Source organism: Lepus europaeus, chromosome 1 (genome assembly GCF_033115175.1).
Source record: "Lepus europaeus isolate LE1 chromosome 1, mLepTim1.pri, whole genome shotgun sequence".
NCBI lineage: Eukaryota > Metazoa > Chordata > Mammalia > Lagomorpha > Leporidae > Lepus > Lepus europaeus.
Genome location: NC_084827.1, coordinates 180,139,909 through 180,161,647, shown reverse-complemented (window position 1 = coordinate 180,161,647; position 21,739 = coordinate 180,139,909). Strand labels below are relative to the sequence as shown.

The 21,739-nt window shown below is 57.1% G+C and overlaps 1 protein-coding gene across 1 annotated transcript in view; it reads left to right on the top strand.

Moving 5' to 3' along the window:
• Positions 1 to 21,423, top strand: part of IQCA1 (IQ motif containing with AAA domain 1) — a 156,388-nt gene extending 134,965 nt beyond the window's left edge. The window contains exons 17-19 of the mRNA XM_062202570.1: positions 6,944 to 7,121; positions 14,519 to 14,757; positions 20,867 to 21,423. Of these exons, the coding sequence (XP_062058554.1) occupies positions 6,944 to 7,121; positions 14,519 to 14,757; positions 20,867 to 20,998 (549 nt within the window). The 3' untranslated portion in view covers positions 20,999 to 21,423. The remainder of the gene's footprint in view (positions 1 to 6,943; positions 7,122 to 14,518; positions 14,758 to 20,866) is intronic.
• The last annotated feature ends 316 nt before the right edge of the window (positions 21,424 to 21,739 follow it).

Here is a 21,739-nt window from a genome sequence, read left to right as displayed (position 1 = left end):
AAAAAAGTGCACACACAGGATGGTTATCCACTTGGGCTTGCTCCAGGGCCAGCAGTGTCTGGCTGAGAACCTCCGATTGACCCTGTGAGGGAGCAATCCCCACTGATGTGCGTGTGTGGACCTCACTCTGAGCAGGCAGAGGCGACTGGGATAACAGAGGAAAATGCCATCTCCTGTCCCCAAGTGAGCGACGGCCCCGTCAGCTCCCAGCTCCCAGAGGGCGCGTTCATTATCACCCAGAGTCAGCCAGTTCACTCCCTCTGCTGGCCAGCTTATCACACTGAGGAGGAAACCCCACAGACAGCGTGCGCCAACTCCAGCTCCACGGCCGGCAGTGCCCCGAACAGGCTCCCGAGCCAGGCTGACCGCGAAGCCCCACACCCCGAAGTCATCACAAGTGTGGCGCAGGGACGGACGGGGGCGACTCGCTCTCCCCCAGACCTTAGCTGAGCAGTTGCAACTCAGGAGATGTGGGCTGCAGGCGTGCCCTGGCTGTGTGTCCTGAAGCAAGTGACTTAACTGCCTTGGACCTCCACAACATTACCTTTTTTTAAGATTTATTTATTTATTTGAAAGGCAGAGTTACACACACACACACACAGAGAGAGAGAGAGAGGTCTCTTCCATCCACTGGTTCGCTCCCCAGATGGCTGCAACTGCCAGAGCTGCACCGATCCGAAACCAGGAGCCAGGAGCTTCTTCCAGGTCTCCCACGTGGGTGCAGGGGCCCAAGGACTTGGGCCATCTTCTACTGCTTTCCCAGGCCACAGCAGAGAGCTGGATCAGAAGTGGAGCAGCCGGGACTAGAACTTACGCCCATATGGGATGCCGGCACTGCAGGTTGTGGCCTTACCTGCTACACCACAGCACCAGCCCCACTTTGTTTTTGAGATTCGTTTATTTGAAACGCAGTTACGGAGAGAGGGAGAGACAGAGAGATTGTCCATCTGCTGGTTCCCCCCCTCAAATGGCCACAACAATGAGGGCTGGATCAGGCCAAAGCCAGATCTTCCATGCAGCTGACAGGGGCCCAAGCGCTTGGACCATCTTCCACTGCTTTCCCAGGTGCATTAGCGGGGAGCTGGATGGGAGGTGGAGCAGCCGGGACTGGAACCAGCCATCAAATGAGATATGGGTGTAGCAGGCAGCTGCTTAACCCACTGGGTGACAGTGCCAGCGCCCTGCCACCTTAACTTTGTCACACATGCACACCTGGGGGCCTAGAGAGTCCGAGAGAAGTGAGACGCGAGCGGTGCTGAGCAAGCCAGCAGGAAATGGAGCAGCAGCCGGGGCCACTGCACGGGGACTCGCGGTGAAGCAAGAGCCGCCCCAGGAGGGAGCCACGCAGTGCAGACGGCCCCATGCCCCCTGACATGGGAGAGAAATCTTCTATCCATCATCGCTGCCCTGATCCTGGTCTCCACAGACACCGACCCTGACAACAGGTTTGCTCCGGTCAGCAACGAAGGCCTTTGGTGGCCCAGGCTTCGTTGTGGACGGCCAGATGCTTCCTGCTCACTTGTGCACTGGAAGCCTCTGTTATGTCGCTTGAGCCACGCGTGTTGAAGACCAACCTGTGAATGCGAGTCCACGCAGGAGATCCACAGGCCGGCCAGGGGTCTGAGCCACACTGGGCACAGAGCTGCTGGAGGCTGTGGTCCACCCCCAGCCCGGCCCGGCCCCAGCCGGAAGAGAGAGAGGGAGGGAATGCTGCCCATGGGAAGACAGATCTCCATCCAGCGCTGCCACACCCCCTGGGACCCTGGGACCCTGGGGCTGGGCCTGGGCCAGCTCTGCCCTCTGAGACTCCTGTGTCTCTGTGGACTTCCTCAGCCCCCAGGGCCCTGGGCAGCCACACTGGGCATCTACATTCTGAGGTGATGAGCAGGAGCCAAGGACAGCAAGTAGGCGGAAGCCGGGAGGCATCGTCACCACCACCTCCTTGGGTCCCTCACCCAGTGTCCTGCTCACCTGCCCGGGCCTCTGTGCAAGAGGCCCACCTGATCCCCAAGGGGCGAGGGTACAAGAAGAGTGTTCGCCTGCAAAGAGGCCAGGACGCAGGTGTCCTGCCCGCCACGGCCACACTGCAGAGAGCGGGGCCCAACCTTGCCCTGGGCACTGCCTGCTGGCTGTGTGGGATCCGGGAACACCCCCTGAACACTCAGCTTCTTGTTTTTGAAATTTATTTTGAAAGTCAGAGTTACAGAGAGCCAGAAGCAGAGAGAGAGAAATCTTCTATCCACTGGTTCACTGCTCAGATGGCCACAACGGCCAGGGGTAGGCCAGGCCAAAGCCAAGAGCTAGAAGCTTCATCTGGGTCTCCTGAGTGAGTGCCAGTGCCCAAGAACTTAGGCCGTCTTCCACTGCTTTCCCAGGCTATTAGCAGGGAGCTGGATCGGATGTGGAGCAGCAGGGACTTGAACCAATGCCTATGTGGGATGCCGGCAGCAGCTTAACCCACTGCGCCACAACACCGGCCCCAACATCCAGCTTCTGAATCCAGGGCCCCCCCCCGCCCCTGTGGGCCGAGGCCTCTCCCGTGGGGAAATGCACGGAGCCCACGCGGTCACAGGCAGCGTGGAGCCTGTGTCACAGGATGCTGGAGGAGGGGGTGGGGATGATGATTGACACTTTCTCCTTCCAAGGTGGGACAGACACTGACTCCAGCCTGAGCAGGAGGCGGCGCCGCCTCGGGGACAGAGGAGGACAGGGCCTCCAAGAGGGCGCCCTCTGCTTAGAGAGTGCGGGCCGGGAGCACACGGCCCGGTGCACGGTCCAGCTCCCTCGTGCGGGCTGGGAGCACACGGCCAAGTGCACAGTCCAGCTCCCTGGGCTGGGAGCACACGGCGAGTGCACGGTCCAGCTCCCTCATGGGGGCTGGGAGCAGACAGCCGAGTGCACGGTCCAGCTCCCTCGTGCGGGCTGGGAGCACACGGCCGAGTCCACGGTCCAGCTCCCTCGTGGGGGCTGGGAGCAGACGGCCAAGTCCATGGTCCAGCTCCCTCGTGCGGGCCGGGAGCACACGGCCGAGTGCACGGTCCAGCTCCCTCGTGCGGGCCGGGAGCACACGGCCGAGTGCATGGTCCAGCTCCCTCGTGCGGGCCAGGAGCACACGGCCGAGTGCACGGTCCAGCTCCCTCGTGCAGGCCGGGAGCACACGGCCGAGTGCACGGTCCAGCTCCCTCGTGGGGGCTGGGAGCAGACGGCCGAGTCCACGGTCCAGCTCCCTCGTGCGGGCCGGGAGCAGACGGCCGAGTCCACGGTCCAGCTCCCTCGTGCAGGCCGGGAGCACACGGCCAAGTGCACGGTCCAGCTCCCTCGTGCGGGCCGGGAGCAGACGGCCGAGTGCACGGTCCAGCTCCCTCGTGCGGGCCGGGAGCAGACGGCCGAGTGCACGGTCCAGCTCCCTCGTGCGGGCCGGGAGCAGACGGCCGAGTGCACGGTCCAGCTCCCTCGTGCGGGCCGGGAGCAGACGGCCGAGTGCACGGTCCAGCTCCCTCGTGCGGGCCGGGAGCAGACGGCCGAGTGCACGGTCCAGCTCCCTCGTGCGGGCCGGGAGCAGACGGCTGAGTGCACGGTCCAGCTCCCTGGGCTGGGAGCACATGGCCGAGTGCACGGTCCAGCTCCCTCGTGCGGGCCGGGAGCAGACGGCTGAGTGCACGGTCCAGCTCCCTGGGCTGGGAGCACATGGCCGAGTGCACGGTCCAGCTCCCTCGTGCGGGCTGGGAGCAGACGGCCAAGTGCACGGTCCAGCTCCCTCGTGCGGGCCGGGAGCACACGGCCCGGTGCATGGTCCAGCTCCCTCGTGCAGGCCGGGAGCACACGGCCGAGTGCACGGTCCAGCTCCCTCGTGGGGGCTGGGAGCAGACGGCCGAGTCCACGGTCCAGCTCCCTCGTGCGGGCCGGGAGCAGACGGCCGAGTGCACGGTCCAGCTCCCTCGTGCGGGCTGGGAGCAGACGGCCGAGTCCACGGTCCAGCTCCCTCGTGCGGGCTGGGAGCACACAGCCCGGTGCACGGTCCAGCTCCCTCGTGCGGGCCGGGAGCACACGGCCGAGTGCACGGTCCAGCTCCCTCGTGCGGGCTGGGAGCACACGGCCGAGTCCACGGTCCAGCTCCCTTGCCCACTTCTGCCACTCACAGGCAGGAAGACCCAGAGTGTACACCACTGGCTCTTCCCCTCATGCCCACAAGGCTGTCCCCCTCGTGTGCACCTGCGGCCCCGGGCCTGGGCCCCCCTTGACCCCCAGGGGTGCTCTAACCCTCGCCCTGAAAGCAGCCTTGGCTCGTGTCGGGAGCACAGGTGCGCTGCTCCGGGGTTCTCCCTTCTCTGGGCCCCTCGTATCATCCTCAACAGCCCTCGCAATGCTCTCACACCCAGGGATTTCTGGAAGGTCCGAACCCTGAGTCACCAACCCCCTGCTGCTTTTACAAAGGCACCCACACCCAGCAGGTGCCTGCGCGGTGCCCCCTCCCTGCCTCCTCGGAGGAGGAGCACACGGGTCCCCTCGCCCCATGCGAGGCTGGAGTGTGCTGGGTGAGCGTGCACGGGTGCAGGCACGGAAGGACGCGGCAGGGCCGCCCGCCCCTGTGCTTTCTGCGCCATCACCCTTTGTGACTCCGTTAGACGAGCGCTTTGCTGACATCACTGCCAGCCTCCACGAGGGAGCCGCTTGCTTTGCTGGGGCTGGCGGCCGTGGTGTTTTCGTGGCGCTACCTGCAGAAAAGCAAATTGAAATGGCCGTGTGGATGCTAGCCGCTAATTTGAAACTGCCCACAGGTCCACAGCTGTGAGGGCTGGCGGGCCCAGCAGCATGGGGTGGGGCGTGAGGGAGGTTGCCAGGTGATCGGGGGCTGGCGGCTGGCGTGCCGGCTCAGGGCACGGGTCTCACAGGGACTGGAGAGCTCTGAACTGCACCAGGAGTGGTCCAAGTGCAGGGGAGCCACCGAGTGAATGAGCACGCCTCTTCCTTCTGTCGCCTGCTGAAGGTCTGCACCTCACCATCAGCAAGTGCTCCCGCCTGGACGCGGCCCAGGGTCAGCACTTGCTGGCCGCAGGGGCTAACAATGTCCCTGCCATTTCAGGATGCACAAGCAGCCTCAGAAAGGGCAGGGACCACGCTGCCATCACCATGGCAACCGGGCTGCGGAGGATGGGCTCAGACCACGCAGGTGCATCTCCACCCCCACCGGGGCCCATCCCCACACACACCAGGACCCCTAGCTGAGTCGTTCTTCCACTGGCCTTGGGCAGCTGACATGGACACCCTGCGTGGCCCAGTGGCCTTCACCCCTTGCTTTGTTCTCCATCAAGCTTCTCAGGAGACAGTTCCCAAAGTCCCCAGTCACTCAGCCCGCTATCATCAGCTTGCCGCCCTCACCACTCCACAGACATGGTTCTCGCGAGATTCTTTGACATGAAAGAAGTGCAGAGCTTCTTTGAGAACTACAAAAACGTTGTTGAAAAAACGTGAAGATGGAAGCAAAGTGAAAGACGTTGTGTGAGGCGATGTTAAGACGGCAGTGACTCCCAAGTTGATCTACAGATTGAACGCAATTCCACTCAAAATCTCAGCCAATTGATTTGCAGAAATTCATAAGTAAAATTCACACAGAAATTCAAGGGACCCAGTCAAAACAGTCTTCAAAAATTGTACGAAATCAGAATGCTCAAATTTCCCAGTTTCATTTCTGAATACGCCACAAAGCTGCACCCATCAAGACCATGTGGTGCTGGCATAATGAGAAACAACAGAGCAGTGGAACAGAACTGAATTACCCAGGAACAAACTCCTGCATTCGACAAAGGACAGTCCAGTGCAGAAAGTAATTGTCAATTAGTGGGCTGTGTGACAACTGAATGAAGTTGGACCCCTACCTCACACCATAAGTGAAAATCAACTCAGTGCATCAGAGCCCTGAAGGTTAGAGCTGCAACCTTTCTTGAGAGGCATTGCTGTGGATTTCCACGGCCTGGGATCAGGCAGTGGCTTCCGAGATGTGACACCAAAAGCACGAGCGACAAAAGAAAAATCAAATTGCACTTCAGCAAAATCCAAAACATTTTGGGGCAAAGGCACCATAGAGAGTGAAAAGAATGGGAGAAGTATTCGCAGACCTTACACTGATAGGAAACTGGGATCCAAAATATATAAAGACCTGTTACAAGTCTGTAATGAAAACACAAATCACCCAGCTGTAAACATGAGCCAAGGAACTCAACACCTGTTTTTCCAAAGAAGAAATCCAAATGACAGTTCAGCCCATGGAAAGATGTCAAGCACCATTAGCCCTAAGCCCAGTACGAGTTCAGGTGGCCAAGACTGGGCTTGGGAATTCTCTGAGGTGCCTGTCTCCACTGCCGCCAGCATTCTCTCCACACTTCCTCTCTGCTTGTCTAACCCAAGCGAGTTCCCTGACAGCCAAGACCTGACTCCCGAGCCGGAAGCCACCCTGACTCGCTCCTCCCTCTTGGTGCTGACGCTGCATGCTGCCGCAGAGAATGTTCACAGCCTTCAGTGACTCGGTGGTTTTCAGACACGAGAGCCCGCCTCCAGCAATCAGCAAGGGAAGTCTCCAGTCCACCTCCCCAACAAGTCAGAGGAAAACCGGAGCACCTCGAACTCATTGTGCACTGGAGCGAGATTCCTTCCGCTCGGTTTCCCATTCTCAGCGCCAAGGTGCTCCGAAGGTTCAGGCAGGTGCTTCCTTCCTGCCCGCCTTCCAGATGTGAACGGCAGAGACTGGGGGAAGGAAACGCAAACAATCACTGATCACCGGCTCCCGGCGTCCGGGGACTTGTCCCGGGATAAACTTTAGGAAACGAACCTCAGCACTTGGCCACCCCTTCAACCACCGCGTGGTGCGGTGCACCCCCGTCCTGAAAAACCTTTTCTTTAGTTTTTAGTTCTGATGGGGTCTTATTTTTTCCCCTCTCTCACCCAGAGTGAACCCAAACGCCTGAAAAAACAGCTTCCAAAAATCCTGAAGCTCCTGAAACCAGACGACCGGATCCTGATTGTGGGGACAACACAGCGTCCTTTCGATGCTGAGCTTCAGTCTTTCTGCAGAGTTTACCAGAAGATCATTCTGGTTCCCAGGCCGGACTATGCTTCCAGATACGGCAAGTACCCCGGGCCCCTTCCCGTGGGGGCACTGGGCTGGGCCGTGCATCTTTCACTTAAGGGTGGTGAGGCCAGAGGGTGGTCCTCCTCACGCGGGGGACACCGGGGGCCCAGGAGGCCTGTGGACCTGGGTTGAGAGTGGAGCGAGCCGGGCCCCGAGTGTCTGTTCCATTAACAGGTCCGTGTCACCCAAGACAAAAGCAAGTGGGATGGGGACACTTATTTCGGGCCTTGCTGGCGCTGGCTTCTCTTTCGGCAGGTGGGTTAGGGGTCACTCATCTCGTCCCCAAGGTGACAGTGCCCGTCTCCTCGAGCCCATTTCTTTGTACTGGACTTGTCGTCACTCTCAAAGTCTAGGCCTGTGATTCCTTCTAAATACAAAAAGTTACCATCCCCACACTTTCTTCTTGAATTGGAAGTTTCAAAAGCCACTTCTTTTGAGACATGTTTTTCATCAGAGACAGGACAAAAGGTACCCCACCCCACCCCGCCCCCCAGAGGCAGCGAAGTGAAAGTGGAAAAAGCCGTGGGATTTTGGACCTCAAGCCCGAGAGACCTGGCTCCGCTACTTAGGGGCCCCAGCTTCGCATCCGTGGAGTGGGAGAGGTGTTGGCTGCAGGGAGCCGTCGTGGCCGTCACGTGAGGTAGTAAGCGGAATCCTGGCACCACATCCCCGGGGAGCCTGGGTGCTGGCGGTGGAGGAGGAGCCGATGGCGGGTGGTCACGGTGGTGCTGGTGCTGGTGCCGGGGTGGTTCCCGTTCCCACAGCTGTATGGAAACCTCCCAGTTAAGGGGCTCATATCCTGCACTGGAGTACCTGTGATGTGGGCAATCAACATGCCATTCTTTTCAATCCAGGTTCCCGCTCCTACAGAGATAGAAATACTAACCAGAGACTGGTGTTGTGTGCAAACAGGAAGAGTTTATTTGGCAGTGAGGGACTAAATGTACATTCACATGCAGGTGTGGGCTGCCCCGCACTGAGATACCCCAATGAGCGAGCCAAAGAGCTGCCCATAAACTAGAGAGAAAAAGAAAACCGAAAATGGTGCCTGTACTTGGGAATCCGTCAGAGCTCTGTGGCACAAGGGTATTCCGAGAACATTCCGCCGTGGGCAGAGCAGACATGGGCGCAGTACCTCCAAGCAGGGTCCGTGGTGGAAAAAGAGCCCCCTCCCTGTCCCACTTCTTTTTATAAGGAAGGAGGTGGCGCCCCAGTTGGATATGCAAACGGGATGGGGTCTGAGCACGCACCCTGGCCCCAGATGCGACGTGTGCATCCTAGGAAGGTTGGCATATTAGACCAACAGTTAAAGAGACAGCATCATTGGGCCAGGAGACAGGAGCTCTAGCTCACCTAAACTAACCTCCTGCCCACGTACCCCACGTTACTTGGGTTCAGCACCATGGGGTCATCAGTACTGCTGATCCCAGCACCCTGCATGGCAGACCATGGGATGTCGCAATGATCGCTCAAGTAATGGGGTTCCTGCCTCCCCCTGGGTGAGCTGGATTGAGTTCTCAGCTTGAGCTCAGTCTCTTTGCCATCGCAGGCATTAGGAGAGGGATCCATTGGCTAGGAGAGCCCTCTCTCCCTCTCTCTCTCTCTTTCTCTCTCTCCCTACCTCCACTCTCAAATAAATAACAAACAAAAACCTCCCCAGTAGCTTAAGACAATACATTATTCCCTCTCATGGTTTGGAGGGTTGGTGGGCTCCGCTGGGGCCTTCTCTTTGGGGTATCTCATGATGTTAGGTGCAGATGTCAGCCGGGGCTCTACTTATCTGAAAATGGGACAGGGCTGGACTTCAAGGAAACACACTGAGGTGACTGGAGGTGGCCGTCAGTTGGGGACTGAGGTCGCCTGTGCACCAGACAGCCCACACAATGCCCTCGCCATGCAGTTTTGCACACACAAAGAGGGAACACGCGGTGGCAATGGAGGCAGTGTGTGTGATGCTGGGGAGGTGGCTTGGTGATCAAGGGGACAGTGGCATGCACAATGGTAGATGTGACAGCGGTAGCAGCCGTGGGGTAGTGGTGGTTAGCACAGATGGTGGTAACAGACGACTGGGTCAGAATTCGTTTCCTTGACTGCTTCTCCAGTCACATTAGCACCACCGAAACAAAGAAGGGTGTGGCCCTCCCTGGTTGCTCTTAGTTCCTGGTCAGTATATTTGCAAAAAACCAAAACAAAACAAAACACTCTGCTATACAGTATAAGCTGTCAGCCAATTGGTCATTGCGGAGTGCTCTCTTCTCTGCATATAGCATGAACTGCCGGCTGATTGGCCACTGAGTGTGTCACGTGTACTCTCTAATCTGCATATAGCATGAACTGCCGGCTGATTGGCCACTGAGTGTGTCACGTGTACTCTCTAATCTGCATATAGCATGAACTGCCGGCTGATTGGCCACTGCGTGTGTCACGTGTACTCTCTAATCTGCATATAGCGTGCACTGCTGGCTGATTGGACGCTGTGTTTGTCATGTGTACTCTCTAATCTGCATATAGCGTGCACTGCTGGCTGATTGGCCACTGTGTTTGCAGCGTGTGCTTACTTCTGCCTTTGTAAACTGATCCTGGCTCCATCCGCTGGGTTATACACCAAGCACAGGAAGACTTGGGCTCTCGTACATTCTCCAAGCTCTGGTGGCTTCCCCTCCTTTCTGGGCCTCAGCAGCTTCCCCTGCACCCTCTGCATGGAGCCGCAGCCGAAGGAAAGGGGAAGACAGCGTAGACAACACACTGGAGACGTTAGGAACCACGTTCCCTAACCTGTATCGCTTGACCAGAGTGAGTCGCATGGCCCCAGCCAGCTTCCGGGGAGCGGGGCCGTCCAGCCAGGAGATGAGACAGCACGGAGACAGGCAGGCAGCCTTGGCTGCAGCCCGCCGCCGTCCACATCCAGGACTCGTGTCCCTGGCTTCCCAGAGTTTTCCCACGCTGCTCTCTCGTGATTTCTTCTTGATTTCTTCCCTTTCCATTGTGTGCATTTTTGAGCCTCTTAGTGGGAGAAGGTAGGGAACTGCTAAGGTGTTAGACTGAATGATTTCTACTGACGCACACCACGGGCCCCTTGTCCTTGTGGTCGGGTGTCCAGCACCCCAAGGACTCCAGTCACAGTGCGCATTCCCCTCCGCATCGCCTGGGGCCCAAGGAGGGGGCATGCTTCCCCAGGGCAGGTGCTGAGCCTCCCTATGTGCCCCCATGGGACCAGGGCCCGTCCACTACGCCAGGCGCCGCTCACATCTGTCATTCCCCGTGGGTGATTGGTCCAGGCTGCCTCTCTTGCTGACTTCGCAAGCACTGCCCGGGGAGGGCTTCCTCTGGGGACCCCAGACTTCTCACAGCCGCAGTGGCCGGGGCATCTGTCGGAAAGGAAAGGGTTCTTGACTTTACGGTGATCCCAAGGGGCCCCTTCTGGCCCGTCGAGCTCGGACTGCAAGTCCATCACTTGGGCCGTTGGCCGGCCATCCATCTGCCCGCAGCAGAGTGCCACAGCTGCGGGGGCCTTCCTGGTCCCATGTGTCACGTTGCTCCAAGCCTCGCGGGAAAGTGACAGTGACGAGGCACTGGCTGTGGATGTCAGGGTCAAGGAAGCAGCGTCCCTCAGGTTCACCAGAGTTCAGCATCCACTGCCTCGCGCCCCACGTCGAGCTTCCCTGCAAAGGGAGCCCACCCCCGGGTTGACGAACGCCTTGTCCGTCCGCAGGAATCCGGGGTGTCTCCTCCCCACATTCCTCACGCCTCCCTTCCCTGCCTCTCCTCCATGGAGTCCACTCTGCTAATAGCCCCATTCATCCCCGGCCCCGCCCGGCCCCGGGCTCTGCTCACACCCAGATGCACGCGGCCTCCATCTGCAGAGCTTTCCGGAATGCCAGACCTCAGAGGGGCAGGATCTGGGCCAAATCCTTATCCTCTCACCCTTCCTGAAAATCGTACATTAACACACCGCGACCTCGCAAGCGCCCAGCCTGGGTGCAGTCCAGCAGGAGAAGCAGACGAGGGGAGGCCGAGGACCGGGCCTGTTCCTTGGCAGAGAGCACAGGAAGCCGCAGAGGGGAAGAGAGCAGGGAGGAGGCCGCAGGAGTGTGGGCCCTTTCGCATCCAAGAGGGGAGCATGACCGAGAGCACGCAGCCCAGGGTCCCTCCCTGCCGCGGGCGTCCTGCAGGCCGGCCGCAGCGCTCATCCGCCCATGCGGGTCCCAGGGTGGCCGTGGTTTTGTGCCAGCACCGGCGGCTTGCTGGTCCCCCACTCCCATGGAGACGCCCTCTGCCTCCGACTGCCCTGAGGCCCCAGAGCAGCCGCGGGAGTGTCAGGAACCATGAGGCGGTGGCTTGGTATCTGCTGGAGAAGCGGCTCTTTGAAAGGCTGTCAATTAGGCCCGTCAATCAGGCCTGACAATCAAGCCTGTCAATCAGGCTCACCAAGCAGGAGAAGGAAGTCAAGCCTGGATGGCGAGGGGATGCCGGCGACGCGTGTGGGAAGTTGCACTACCCCGCACGGCTCTCCTCCGGGGGCTCTGCCACTCAGCGGACGGGAGCCCTGTGAGCGGGGGTGACGCCGTCGCGCATCCTGAAGGGGCGGTGGCGCAGTCCCACGTCCACTCTGCCAGGGCGAGCGCGTTCGGGCTGCTTCTGGCGAATCCTGGGAGCAATGGCTCGGTGGAAGGAGGGCGACTGCTCAGGCCAGGAGCTCCCGAGAGCCTGACCGTTGTAGCCTCGCAGGGCAGCAGAGTGCAGAGTGGGACATCCATGAGACCACACGGTCCCCACTGCTGGCCTGGGCCGGCTCCACGCCGCGGCCCAGGTGGGCGAGTTGCCAAGACTGAAGCCGTGCTGAGCCCCCGGCTGGGGACTGCTGGGCCCTCTCCTATGACACAGCCACATAATGGGTTGTCTTCTCCACTTCCAGGGTCCCCTCAGACCGGTGGCCTTTGGTGTGGGTGTCACGGGGGTGGGCAGGAGGCGTGCTGAGGCCCAGGGCTGCAGCCCCATCGGCGGCGGCGGTCTTCGAGGGTCTCACCAGGGCTTGCACGTTCTGATTTCTGACTCTGCGGCAGCTGGGCTGGGGTGCAGCCTCCCCTGCTCTGATCTGCCCTGACACACGCGTGTTCTGAAATGTTCCCATTCGCTTAGCACGTGTGTTCTGAAATGTTCCCATTCGCTTAGCCTCATCTCGCCTCGCAGCTGTTTTAGTGGCGGGTAGGAAGCCTGGGTGCTGATGCGATGGTGACTAGTAATCATCGTAAGACTAACAGTGACACAGCCGGGGAGAACGGAGCAGCCGGCGCCTGCTGGGGCCCACGCAGTGCTGTGTGGGCATCGCCGGCCCTTCCTCACGGCAGCACGAGAAGTCTGGCTCTCCACTCCCGGTGTATGGCCAAGACACATTTGGGTGCGAGCTCAGGTTAACTCCCCGGGGAAGCAGCGGAGTAGGTCCAGGGGTTAATGAAACTCTGGGCCACTTTGGGGTCTCCGGGGCCCCACTGGTGTCACTGCAGGTCCACACGCCCTTGATGCCTTCCCTTCCCCAGATCAGAGTAATGGGCAGGCGCCTTGGTAAGATCGACACCTGCCGGCCACCCTGCTCCTCACGGGCCGAGACCCACAGCAGGACGGGAACGCGAGACCCGCTGCTACGACACACGGTTTCGTTAGCCATTTTACTCCATTGGAGTGAGTGGCCCTTTTCACTTCACGTCAGCCGTCCTTGGCTCCATGCGTCTGGATGACGGAGTCACTGAACAGAGGCAGAATCAGCCCTGTGTGAGACCTGGCAATGCGCGGATCATGGTCTTTGTTTTGTTTTGTTTTGTTTTGTTTTGTTTTGTTTTAATAAAGACTGTTTCAGCTGCTCCTCAGAGAAGTTCAGAGTGCTCGGGGCCTCCAGGCGAGCCCATCCCAGGGCTGAGAGCGACCCCTGGTGCCGAGACCCCTCGCCCTCCCCCTGCCCCGGGCACACCTTCATCCATGGCAGGAAGTCTCGTTGCTCCCTGTACGTGACGGATGCGGTTCTGCAAGCGAAGCGCCGCTGTAAATGTGCAAGGGAAGCGCGTTCTCTCTCGGAAGTTAGACATCAGGCACCCGTTTCGCAGTTCCTTTTCCCAACATCCCCCTGATCTGACTGAACTCTCTCGTGTCCCCTGGGTCTCCCAAGCCAGAGAACAGACCTGCACCTGCCATGGTCTCAACCAGTGGATGCATGTGCACAGTTGCTGGGGGTGGAGGGTCGGGGGAGAATCAGAGCCCGATTGCTCTCTTGCTCTCTCTTTTTTTTTTTTTAAGATCTATTCATGGGGCCAGCGCCATGCCTCACTTGGTTAATCCTCCGCCTATGGCACCAGCATCCCATGTGGGTGCCGGGTTCTAGTCCTAGTTGCTCCTCTTCCAGTCCAGCTCTCTGCTGTGGCCCGGGAGGGCAGTGGAGGATGGCCCAGGTGCTTGGGCCCCTTCACCCACATGGGAGACCAGGAGGAAGCACCTGGCTCCTGGCTTCGGATCGGCACAGCTCCAACCATAGTGGCCATTTGGGGGGTGAACCAAGGGATGGAAGACCTTTCTCACTGTCTCTCTTCTCTCACTGTCTCTCTTCTCTCACTGTCTAACTCTGTCAAATAATAATAATAATAAAAGATCTATTCACTTACTCAAAAGGCAGAGTTGGAGAGAGAGAGAGAGAAATGGATCCATCCTCCATTCACTGGTTCACTTTCCAAATGGCCACAACAGCCAGGGCTGGACCAGGCTGAAGCCAGGAGCCAGGAGCTTCTGGCAGGCCTCCCACGTGGGTGCAGGGGCCCAGGGACTTGGGCCATCCTCCTCTGCTTTTCCAGGCACGTTAGCAGGGAGCTGGGTTGGAAGTGGAGCAGCCCGCGTGGGATGCTGGTGTCAGAGGCGGCAGCGTTACCAGTGTGCCGCAACGCCAACCCCAGATTGCACTATTCAATACGATGTATACTTCAGGGTCTTAGACCCAAGAGAACGGAGCTGCCCAGTCTAACAATGATGTAAGAAGAAATGAACTTTGTGACTAGAAGTAAATAAAGAACCCTTACCTGTTCAGCATTCTAGCGAGTAGAGACACTACTGGACAGGAACCACATGAAAGCCGTCTGACCGCGTCTGGATTGCTCCGGGTCGATTTGCCAGGGACTCTGTGGATCTGTAGAGCTCGGGTGGTTGATGGGTGGGTCTTGTGGATGAAGGTTCCCCAGAGGCGAGGTGTCAGTTATTTGACTCTCTGCCCCTGAGAACCACAAATAAATGGGCGTGCCCTCCTCGTGAGTCCCCTTCTCAGCGAGATGCGACTTGGCCACGACAGGCAGCCTGATGCCTCCTCGGTGGTAACCCGTGTTCTCCATGTCTTTTCCACTGCCTTGGATACAACAGTTCTGTGGAAGCAAGTGATCCAGCGCCTTGGAGGGGTCCTTACCAGTGCCTTGAACGTCAGCTGCCTGGCCAAGGTCACCGACGGCTTCACCCAGGGACACGTGGTGCAGGTGGTTCAACGCGTGCTCTCGGAGCAGAGGATCCGGCAGCAGGGCCGCCGGCCGCTCACCGCGGGCGAGTTCATCGCGGCGATAACCAGCATGAACCCCGTGTACAAAGAGGAAGAGGAGAGCTTTAAGGTAAAGGGGACGTGTCGGTGGCCGAACCTGCACCCAGACACCTGTGGCGTGACCCTCCCTTCCCCCCAGTTTCCTGGATTCGAGCTCTGTCACATACAGTGAAATTACTGGCATCACCAAGTCCTTTGAGCCTCAGCAGTAAAGCGTCTTCAGATTTCAGGCAGATCGTGGCCCGAGCCCTGAGACATCAACAGTCAGACTGCAGAAGTGAGCCTCAAACCCATTGAATTCCCACACGCACACGCATGCACACATGCACACGTACACACGAGCCTTACTCAGGTTTTCACTCCATATTGCATGTTAAAGCTCAAGGTTTTACGTGGAGAAAGCTATTTGCTAAAATAATACATTCCATGCGGATGCTGCTTCTGTCCCGCATTTGCAGGGTACGCTTTGTTTTTTCGGTTTCCAGTGCACGTGCGAAAGGAAACAACACTAAGATTTTGCTAAAATTGATTTTCCCATTTGTAAGTACTCTCTGGCATTGCGAGCAGTTCACATAAAGATCTAGACAGCGGGGAGTCAGGCGCTGAGAGTCGAGCAGCGTCCGTCCCGAGTGTCTGCCCCTGTGTGTGTCCTAGCACAGAGTCACCCGCACACAAGGCGCCAGTGCCTGGGCACAGCCAGCGGCCAGCAAAGCTTGGGTTGTAGACACGGACAAGTGGTCACAAGGTCACATTTGGCCCTGCTCTGTATTTGGATGGCTCCATGCCAATCTCAGGTGAGATTTTGCCAAACAGTTGAATTCATATTTAAATATTTAAATCCTGTTTGTGTTAATGACTATTTTTCCTCTTCCAGTGTACTCTGTTCTCTGCAGAGATTCCCAAATACTTTTTCTCCTAAATGGCTAATTCTACCCCTTATTTTGAAGAGCTAGGCTGAGGGTATTTTTTTTTTTATTTGACAGGCAGAGTTAGTGAGAGAGAGAGACAGAGAGAAAGGTCTTCCTTCCATTGGTTCACCCCCCAAGTGGCCGCTACGGCTGGCGTGCTGCACCGATCTGAAGCCAGGAGCCAGGTGCTTCTCCTGGTCTCCCATGCGGGTGCAAGGCCCAAGGACCTGGGCCATCCTCCACTGCCTTCCCGGGCCACAGCAGAGAGCTGGCCTGGAAGAGGAGCAACCGGGACTAGAACCCAGTGCCCATATGGGATGCCAGCACCGCAGGCAGAGGATTAACCCAGAGAGCCATGGCGACGGCCCCGGCTGAGGGTATTAAAGCTGTGTGTGCTCCTGGCTGGGTTTCTGACTTCCTCCAGGGACCTCGAGAAGTTTCTTGTTAAAAGTGTCTGAGCTCTGGCCGTGCTGTTCCGGAAGCTCACTGTGTGCGCTGGAGTGAGACTGTGCCTGTGGGGACAGCCATCGGGTAGTGTCCACCACCTTACGCGTCCTGTAAGGGAACTGCCCCAACGCGCAGTGCTGGCCCCATGGAGGTGCTGAGTGTCTTGAGTGAAACACGAGTGGAGTGGATGGACAGGTGCGGGGTGGGGGGTGGCACCACTGCTGCGGGGCCTCTGAGTCAGGCCTCTCGTGTTTGCCCTGAGAATCTGCTCCCCACGGTGCTTCTGACACCGTGTCAGGGTGAGAGCGTGCAGAGTCCCCAGACACATCACAGCCTGCTCCGTGCACGTGGTGGAGTAAGCAGGGAGCGATAATGTTCACAGGAGCTGTGATCGTATGGGTGCGCCAACACTCACTGACGCCCCCAGCTGGTGGGCACTGCATCCACTCACTGACGCCCCCGGCTGGTGGGCACTGCATCCACTCACTGACGCCCCCTGCTGGTGGGCACTGCATCCACTCACTGACGCCCCCAGCTGGTGGGCACTGCATCCACTCACTGACGCCCCCTGCTGGTGGGCACTGCATCCACTCACTGACGCCCCCAGCTGGTGGGCACTGCATCCACTCCTGCAGAAACCACAGCCCCCTGTTTCGCAGATGAGGGCGTGGAGTTCAGACTAATCGCCCCTCAAAGACGTCCACACCCTAACGCCAGCAGCTGTGAATATGTTCAGTTCAAACAGCAAAGGGGGCGTGGGGGTGCGGATAGCAGAACCTAAGATTCGCATATTAATTATCCTGAATGACCCCGGCCAGTCCAACATAACCCCGAACAAGTGGAAGAGGGAATAGAAGAGAGAAGGACTCAGTGCCCCAGGTGGCCCAGCGTTGCCAGGCTGCACCCGGAGGAGGGCCCGCAGGCCAGAGGGACAGGTGAGCTCTGGAAGCTGCAACGGCGACGGAATGGATTTACCCCACAGCCTCCGTGCGCTGGCTTGGCCTGTGGGGCACGTTCAGATCTGCTAGCCCAGGCAGCCGTGGGGAATGCACGGGCGTCAGCCTAAGCCACAGAGTCTGCAGGAGTCGCCTCAACAGTAGTTCAGAGACAACCCAGGAGGCGAAGTACAGCGCCGCAGCTCACCAGCCAAGGAGCCACGGAACTGAAACCACATTTACTCTGGCCGGTTGTATTAACCACATCCCCTAATGCGTCCCAATAAATTAAGAGTTCATCACCTTAAGTACTTGGTCGCCTCGCTTTACATTCAAAACAGAGCCAAGGATTAAAGACGGAAGAAGAAATCCCCAAATGCAAGAAACAGAGAAGTCTGAGAGACGGGAGTGAGTGCGTGGGTGAGGCAGGGAGCATAAGATCCGAACATCAGGACGAGCAGGCCTGGCTTAGGAGCCCAGCGTCGGGCTGCCCAAAGCCAGGGCACCCCCGGGCCGCGCCAGGGAAGCCTCAAGAGGCCCGCGGTGTTGTCAGGACCCCAGACAGGGAGCAGAGGCATTCCAGAGCTCCAAATCCAAGCCTTGCACATCGGCCTCCACGTGCCAGAATCTGCAGGATTCATACATTTCCAAAAAATGACGTGGTCTCTTTAGAGCCCCTGAAGTCACATCAAAAGCAAATCTAAAAACTGCCTACATGGAAATTTATCCACGCCAGTGAACAAGGGACTCCCACGGGAAGTGCTACCCTTGCTCAAGATGAGCCTCAGAACAGAGCTTGGGCCGCGGGGAAGTGGTCTTCTGTGTGGAGAGGCAGAAGGCACACATGACAGAACTAGCGGCACCAAGGACTTTCAGGGAGGGACAGTATAACTGAAAGGACTTTCGGTTATTGGGCACCAAAATGTTATGGCAGGAAGGCAGGCAAACCCGAAGAGGAACCAAATAGAACTTCTTGTAGTGTAGTCATTGAAATCAAAATGCAATGAATGGGAGCCAGCGTTGTGGCACAGCGGGTGAAGCCACCAGCTGTGACGCCAGCATCCCATGTGAGCACCAATTGGAGCCCTGGCTGCTCAGCTTCTAATCCAGCCCCCTGCGAACGGGCCTGAGAAGGCAGTGGAGGATGGCCCAAGCGTCTGAGCCCCTTCCATCTATGTGGGAGACCCAGATGAAGTTCCAGGCTCCTGGCTTCAGCCTGGCCCAACCCTGCCCATTGTGGCTGGCTGTTTGGAAAGTGAACCCACGGACGAAAAATCCCTCTCGATCTGTGTAACTCTGCCTTATAAGTAAATAAGTAAATCTTAGTGAATGGGTTCTCTGTGCATCGGACACAACTGAATAATAAAAGAACTAGGAAGGGGAGCACAAAAAACTGTCTAGAATGCAGCATAGAAGAAAAGGCATCAGGGAAGAGAAGACGTCCGCTCCTGCTGCCTGGGCCTCTGACATCCACGGTGAAACCACGGGGCACTGACGGCAAAGCATCCCCGCACAGCCTGGCCCTGCGCTGGCCTCAGAGGACCTCACAGAAGCAAGTGCAGAGCTGCTCAGTGAGAGAGGAATGACAAGCGGCACAGAGACCAGGAGTTCCCACTCCAAATAAATCTGGAAACCAGAATTCCAAAACAGTTCAGAAAATTGCGTGCCAGGTGCAATCTGACAAAAACGTTTAAGGACAGGAGTGAGGAGCTGGCTTTGCAGTGCAATGGTTGAGCTGCCACTTGCGACACAGGCGTCCCATGTCAGAGGGCTGGTTCAAGTCCCCGCTCCTCCACTTCCCATCCAGCGTCCTGCTGATGCAGCTAGGAAGAGTGGAAGATGGCCCAAGGACTTGGGTCCCTGCCACCCACATGGGAGACCTGGATGGAGTTCCTGGCTGTTGGGTTCATTTGGAGAGTGAAAATTCTCATTCTCTCTCTCTCTCTCTCTCTCTCTCTCTGTCTCTCCATCTCTCTCTGTAATTTTGTCTGTCAAATAACTAAATGAATCTTTAAAATATGAAAAATGACTTCCATTTAAGAAGTACACAAAGTTTCAAAAGACAGAAATCGAATAAGGAGAGATAATTATGGAAAAACCCACAAAATAAAGCTTGGAAATAAAAATATAGTAATTGACATTAAATGCAAAAAATAAAAGGGACATAAACTCTAGGCTAGACATGGTCAGAGAGCAAATTAGTGAACTGGAGGATGAGCCTCAGGAGTTCTCGCAGAAGGTAGCCTAGAAAACAAAAAGGTAAAATCCAGGAAAGTGAGGTTAAGAAACCTGGGGACAGGTTGAAAGACACTGACATGCAACTAACAGAAATTCTGGAAGGAACAAATAACAAGAAGTATGAGAATTACCTGAAAAAATACTGCCCAGACTTCTCCTGAACCGAAGACATGAGTTCTCAGATTAAAAACAAACCCCGAATACTCAGCATAACGTAAAAATAAATCCATGCCTAGCTACATTATTGGGGACCTAAAATTAAGATAAAAAATCCAGATGTAAAAACTACTGGATTACTTATAAAGAACTGATAAGCAGCAAGTCAGACCTCTCTGTGGTTATGCCTGCAGTGTGCGGGGGGAATGACCATCTGCCTGGGATTTTATAGCCAGCTAAAGTAGCTTCCAGGAGACTAAAGGAAATAAAGGTATTTAAGACACATGAGGGCACTTCAAAAAGTTCATGGAAAATGTGTATTCTGAAAAAACAGTGCAGGGATTCAAAACAGTTTTTCACCAAAATGTATCTGTTAGTCCCATTTTCCACACTTTTGAAAGCACCCTCATTTGTACACTGGAGGAGTTCTCTCGCACGTCCACAAGTGCACGGGTAAACTCGGGAGCTGCAGGATTGTTCATAACAACCGAACCCTGGAAACGACCTGTGTGCCCGTTAGTAGGAGAACTGACACGTAATCTATAGTGGAATCATTGAATGGAACACTACAGCTGTAAGGCTTTTAAACCAAAGTGTGTCTCAGCTTTTAAATACAAGGCAAACATTGAGGGGAAATGCGTCACAGAGCCAGTTCCCGTCATGAGTCCTCTGTTGGCATTGTGGCCCCATTCCTGCTATGTGTTCCACCCAGTCTCCCTTGGAGATCTGAATGACCCCATGGTTCCTACACGACCACCTGTCCACTGCTGGTGGCCACGCACATTACCAGGAAAACCTGCGTCCTCGGGACACACTACTAGGTCTGGAAAAGCAGACCATGTATCGGGGAAGGACTGTTGGCTAAGTTTAACCTACGGAGCTTTAAACTCCTTGAAGTAAAAGGTGAAAAACCACGTGGAAATACAGGTTGAAAAGCCCGTTGAGAATGAGTTGGCACTGTCACCCTCTGGAGAAATGAGATTCTCTGGAGGATAGATTTACTATGGAATAACAGAGCGACACAGTAGGGGCTGCTCCTGCTGCCGCCTGGCAAACGGGGTGTGTGTTCCGGGAGGCTGAGCCGAGGGGGAGATTTTTAAAGGCAAAACTGGGGAAGGCGACGTCAGCGACTCCGAGACGATCACCCTCGGCCCCCAGGGTCAGGAACAAGTGTGGCGCCAGTCCAGGGTGGCACAGGTGTTGGGCAGACGTCCCTGTGTGTGGTGGCGGTGGCCGTGGTGAAGGTGTGGTGCCGGCAGTCTCCTGCGGTAGTTCCTGTTGTTAGAACATCATCTGTGAGGGCCCTCCCTTCACTACCGCTCAGCCTTGCTGACGTGCTCGTCCTGAGGTTGACACGGACGGCGTTCAACACACCTGAGGTGCCCAAGCGTACGGGCTGCTCGCCCTCCATCCTAGCAGGCTTTTCTCTGTTCTCAAGGAGGCTGCGGTGAGTTCACGTCCCTCTCGCCCTCCCCTCTCCTCTCTTCTGTTTCAGGACTGGTATGCCAGGACCCCTCTAGGAAAGAGGCGAGCCCTGGCATTAACGGGAGGCACAGAAAAGGAAAAGGAAAAAGAAAAAGAAAAGGAGAAAGGGAAAAAGGAGAAAAAGGAGAAAAAGAAAAAGTAGCGCCTGTCTGAGAAGCAGCCCTCGAGCCTCTCGGACACGGAGAGGGCCCCAGCCGTCCCGGGAGAAGATCCCACCCCTGCCCGTCCGAAGATGGCCCCGGGACTGCGCAGTGACCACAGGGGCCCGCGCTCTCCAGCCACGGTGCTCGGCTCTGCCTGGAGTAGGCTGGCCCCCGCGTTAGGGCTGCAGGACGCTGTCTTCTGTGACAACGGCCGTGGCCCCTCAGTGAACGGACAGTTCGCATGGGAGCGAATTCTCCCTTCCCGAGCTCCACAGCCTTTCCGACCGGTCTCTGTACCTTCCCCGATCTGCTGTCCGATTTCCAGCGTGGTAGTCAGGGAGCCTTCCAGTGTGGCCACCGGGAAGCCACGAGGACGGCACCCGTGCACCCGCTCTTCACTCGTGGACGGGCGCTGTGTACCACCTTGTACCTTTGTATTTAACCCTTTATTCTAGAAACGTCATTCATGTAGCAGAATAAAGCCATTGCTCTGAAGTGACGCAGTAACTTCACAACAAGGTCTTAGCAGGGCCCTGTTTCTGCCTCCTGAGCTCGAAGGTGAGGTCCCACCCGCAGTAGTCGGAGCTGGGACTGGAGCGGCGGCGCCAGGGCAGTGCTCGTTAGATGCGCTCACACGTTGACCGTGACGAAAACTGAGACAGAAAGACCAAGGGCAAATGTGGGGAAGAGAAAAAGCAAGACCAGAAAGACATAAGGAATAGAAAAGTAAAGGTCGATGG